The sequence below is a fragment of the Sinocyclocheilus grahami genome, unplaced genomic scaffold (genome assembly GCF_001515645.1).
Source record: "Sinocyclocheilus grahami isolate Dianchi unplaced genomic scaffold, SAMN03320097.WGS_v1.1 scaffold183.1, whole genome shotgun sequence".
NCBI lineage: Eukaryota > Metazoa > Chordata > Actinopteri > Cypriniformes > Cyprinidae > Sinocyclocheilus > Sinocyclocheilus grahami.
In genome coordinates this window covers 804,566-809,148 of record NW_015505362.1, presented here as the reverse complement: position 1 = coordinate 809,148, position 4,583 = coordinate 804,566, and the positions used below count along the sequence as shown (strand labels likewise).

General features: G+C 37.0%; 1 protein-coding gene across 1 annotated transcript in view; it reads right to left on the bottom strand.

Annotated features, from left to right (window-relative positions):
• The window catches only part of LOC107594448 (collagen alpha-1(XVII) chain-like), a 22,015-nt gene that overhangs the window by 9,184 nt on the left and 8,248 nt on the right, over positions 1 to 4,583 (bottom strand). Inside the window, exons 27-43 of the mRNA XM_016284502.1 lie at positions 4,362 to 4,424; positions 3,909 to 3,944; positions 3,745 to 3,816; positions 3,590 to 3,616; positions 3,418 to 3,453; positions 3,226 to 3,261; positions 3,043 to 3,126; positions 2,886 to 2,921; positions 2,743 to 2,808; positions 2,587 to 2,670; positions 2,436 to 2,498; positions 1,741 to 1,791; positions 1,638 to 1,664; positions 1,508 to 1,540; positions 1,266 to 1,382; positions 1,074 to 1,121; positions 850 to 975 (exon numbers count right to left, since the gene is read on the bottom strand). Coding sequence (XP_016139988.1) covers positions 850 to 975; positions 1,074 to 1,121; positions 1,266 to 1,382; positions 1,508 to 1,540; positions 1,638 to 1,664; positions 1,741 to 1,791; positions 2,436 to 2,498; positions 2,587 to 2,670; positions 2,743 to 2,808; positions 2,886 to 2,921; positions 3,043 to 3,126; positions 3,226 to 3,261; positions 3,418 to 3,453; positions 3,590 to 3,616; positions 3,745 to 3,816; positions 3,909 to 3,944; positions 4,362 to 4,424 — 1,005 coding nt within the window. The remainder of the gene's footprint in view (positions 1 to 849; positions 976 to 1,073; positions 1,122 to 1,265; positions 1,383 to 1,507; positions 1,541 to 1,637; positions 1,665 to 1,740; positions 1,792 to 2,435; positions 2,499 to 2,586; positions 2,671 to 2,742; positions 2,809 to 2,885; positions 2,922 to 3,042; positions 3,127 to 3,225; positions 3,262 to 3,417; positions 3,454 to 3,589; positions 3,617 to 3,744; positions 3,817 to 3,908; positions 3,945 to 4,361; positions 4,425 to 4,583) is intronic.

Genomic DNA, 4,583 nt, shown 5'->3' with positions numbered 1-4,583 from the left:
GCCGGTTGGATGTACTGCCAAATTCTCTGAAACGCCTTTGGAGATGGCTTATGGTAGAGAAATTAACATTCGATTCACGGCAACAGCTCTGGTGGACATTCCTGCAGTCAGCATGCCAATTGCACGCTCCCTCAAAACTTGCGACATCTGTGGCATTGTGCTGTGTGATAAAACTGCACATTTTAGAGTAGCCTTTTATTGTGGCCAGCCCAAGGCACACCTGTGCAATAATCATGCTGTCTAATCAGCATCTTGATATGCCACACCTGTGAGGTGGATGTCGATATCTTGGCAAAGGAGAAGTGCTCACTAACACAGATTTAGACAGATTTGTGAACAATATTTGAGAGAAATAGGCCTTTTGTGTACATAGAAAAAGTCTTCAGCTCATGAAAAATGGGGGCAAAAACAAAGGTGTTGCGTTTATAATTTTGTTCAGTGTATTTCTACCATAATCATTATTATCACTAACATGCTAATATGTGTTTTTGGGTCGAGAAAAAAACCCCTGCAATTAGTTCAGGTCCATACAACAAGACTAAATCAAGTAACATAACATTTTGTTTAACAAAATTAACATTATTTGTTTAACTGAACATGTTTTAGTCCTGTTGTGTGGGCCCGAACTAATTGCGTGGAAAAGTTTTCCTTAATTTAAGTTCACTGAACAAGCTATTTTTTGAGTGTTTGCTGCCCCAATGCTAGCATGTTGTGGGCAGCTGCTATGCAGTTCTTAAAGGGATAGTGAAAATTTTAAATTTATTTTAAACAGTCCCTTTAAGGTGAACTGTGTGGTTTTAGGGGAGTTGCTAAGGTGCATAAAAGCGCTTCATTTCCTTTTAAACATACTTCTGAGGTAGTCTGAAATCTGTTGAACAACATCTGGTGAGCCACCACCCGATGAACCGGGTGCTCCAGCAGGCCCTGGGGGTCCAGGTAGACCTGGTGGTCCTGGAGCGCTTCTGGATCCTCCACCTTATAGAAACAATGAATTGAAACACTATCTTTCACTAAAGAAATGGTATATGGTTCATGTCACTGCAGATATTGGATCAATAGACCTGTTTGCCTACCGTAGGAATATCCTGGAATGCCAGGGGCCCCTGGGACTCCAGCATCACCTTTGTTTAAATATTAAAAAGTTGTAATTAAAATGTTTGTGTACAGATGTAGAAACACTAACTCCATTTAAGTTAGTTTTACTGTAACTGGAGGTTTGTTTGTTTGTTTTTTTGTAAAAACAGATATAGTTTTTTCCATTATACCTTTTGGACCTTCTGGCCCCATGGGACCCATTGGTCCTTGAGGTCCCAGTGGTCCTGGTGGACCCTCAGGACCTTGTTCTCCACGTGGTCCTTGTGACCCTGGCTGTCCTGGAATACCTGAATTCAGGGTAAAATAATGTAAACTTTCCAGTCAGTTACTGCAAAACAGTGTAGAATATACATATATATATATTTAAAAAAAAATTTTTTTTATTATTATTATATGAATTTGAATCACTAACCAATTCCAGGTTCTCCAGGTAGTCCAGGCTGGCCTTGAGTAAAGAAGGATCAAAGAGAAATTTGCATGTAATCCAAAAACATCAGAATAATATTATATACTGTATGTGTGATAGAATGTGACGGTCTTACCAGGGAAACCTTGAGGGCCAATATCACCTGAACAGAAGACATTAAATATTAAAATTCACAGGCTCCACATGTCTCCAAAAAAAATTATGTGTTTTGGATCTACCTTGTGATCCCTTTGGTCCAGGAGGCCCAGGTGGTCCAGCAAAGAAGGTTTCTGATCGATCGCAAAAACCACAGTCAGATCACTTTCATACCATAATTTAAGATCTCAAATGCTAATACAGTACGTACAGTAAATTAAAGTATACCTGAAGTGGGTACAAAGCTTCCCGATTCACCTTTTTCACCAGGAGGACCAGGTTGACCAATACCTGTGGAAAAAACAAAATAAAAAATGAATACCACAGAAATGCCATTTGGAGATTAAGTCAGACTGAACTAAATACAAGAACTATGTACCTGGTTTTCCATCATTCCCAGGCGGTCCGTGTGGTCCTGCTGGACCAGGTGGGCCAGGAGGACCAGGCTCAGAAGCAGCTTTCTCTGTTCAATTTAGATTAAAAGTGAATTAATGATATAAAAGTAATTCATTTTCATAAACTAAAACCTCTATAACTTTTTGGTTTCAATTTTTTTTTTTTACAAAGTTTTTACTTCAACAATAATCTGCCATGGGTCTTCTTTAAAATGCACTCCCAAGATTCAAATTTTTATGACCGTTTTTTGGACCTCAGAGTAATTTTTTTAAATTGACTCACAAGGGTTAACTGAAATAAAATGTAAAAACGTATTTCAGCTAGGCAACATAATTTAAGATCTCAAATGCTAATACAGTACGTACAGTAAATTAAAGTATACCTGAAGTGGGTACAAAGCTTCCCGGTTCACCTTTTTCACCAGGAGGACCAGGTTGACCAATACCTGTGGAAAAAACAAAATAAAAAATTAATACCACAGAAATGCCATTTGGAGATTAAGTCAGACTGAACTAAATACAAGAACTATGTACCTGGTTTTCCATCATTCCCAGGCGGTCCGTGTGGTCCTGCTGGACCAGGTGGGCCAGGAGGACCAGGCTCAGAAGCAGCTTTCTCTGTTCAATTTAGATTAAAAGTGAATTAATGATATAAAAGCAATTATAATATACATTTGTGAACACACTCACTCCCTGCACTCTCAGAGACTCCAGGCTTCCCATCTTCTCCTTTGTCTCCTTTATCTCCCTTTGAACCTATAGAGATTCAAATGTCAGGAAACTAAAACTTTCTGATTTCAGTCTTTTTGTTTTATAGAAAAAAATCCTTTTACCAGGTGAACCAGGAAGACCAGCAGGACCAATAGGACCTGAGGTTTAAAAGAAAAAGAAAAGGTTAGCAATATTAGCATGAACATACTGCAGTTTAACCGATTCTTTTCATTTCATATTAAATGCATTTGAGATAATCCATGATGAACTTCATGACACCTGATAGTCCAGGTGGTCCCGAAGGACCTGGAGCTCCAGGAGGTCCAGGGGGTCCAGGTACACCCACAGTGTTAGTATTAGCGCCTGCAAGGAGTGACCAGAAATAAGAAATAATGATGAATGTTGTCACCATCAAATGAGCCAGATTAACTAAAAAACTAATTATCATTTGTGTTCCCTTACCTGCAAAAATGACTCTTCCGGGCTCACCAGGCTCACCTTAAGAGACAACATAATGTATAATGTGGTAAGACAAAGTGTATTTATACATATATATATATATATATCATATCACTTCTACCTAACTAAACTTCAGTCATAATGCTATGGTATTAAGTAGAATTGAATTGCAATGAAAAAATTAATAAAAAATACCTTTAGCTCCTGGCTGGCCCGGAGTACCTGGCAAACCTTGAGTAATGTAACGTCATGTAATGTAATGTAATAACACAAAATAATTAAGGTTAACCTGTCAGTGTCTGCAGTTTCACAAAAAAAGCTAGATATGTTTTGTTTCATATGCAGCTGAGAACAAATGAAATCAAACCTGGTGGTCCTTGGAGTCCTGGTGTACCTGTGCAGAAAAACACTTTCTTTACATGGTTTGCATTATTAACAATTATGTTTAAAAAGCATGAAAAGCACAAATGATCTTTTTATTCAAGGTGTGAATTCTTAGCTGTGAGTTCTTTTCATTTATACCTGGTATTCCTGCATCTCCAGGAGACCCTGAGGGTCCCCGAGCTCCAGGCAACCCAATCGGACCTTGATCCCCTTGAATTTAAATGAAGGAGAAATTTTCAGAATGAACGCTTAAAAAGAAAGACACAGACTAATATTTTCCCAAGGCTTAGTTTTAAAATGACCTCGAATTCCTTTAACACCATCTGGCCCAGGAGCACCTTTGGAAAATAAAATATGATATGATATATTATACATATGATACAGCACATACAGTCCTTTTTTAAATCCATATGTGTTAAAAATTGTATACAATACCATCCAAAAGTTTGGGGTAGGTACGATTTTTTTTAAGGTTTTTTAAAAAAAATCAAAAATACAAATCATTTTAAATATTGAAAACAGTTGTGCTGCTTAATATTTTTGTGGAAACACTGAAAAAAAATTTCAGCATTTATTTGAAATAGACATATTTTGTAACATTTAATGCATCCTTGCTGAATAGAAGTATTAACTTGAACTTATTTGAAAGGTAGTGCATATTTCTTATAAAATTCAAAAGAGGTTATATCTGCATTGATTCTACATGTGATACAGGCTTTCTTTTACTCAGGTTTTATTTCTGTGATGAAACCTACCTGCTGATCCTTTAAGACCTTTCTCACCAGGAGGCCCTGATGATCCGACCTGACCTGGCTCACCTGCAAAAACATATTATATTTTGTGATGTTGAAAATAAATGCCACAATGACTTCATACAGCAATAAGTGCTGATTAATATATATATATATATATATATATATATATATATATATATATATATATATATGAGTAAGATAAAACACCCCAGACACCCCACG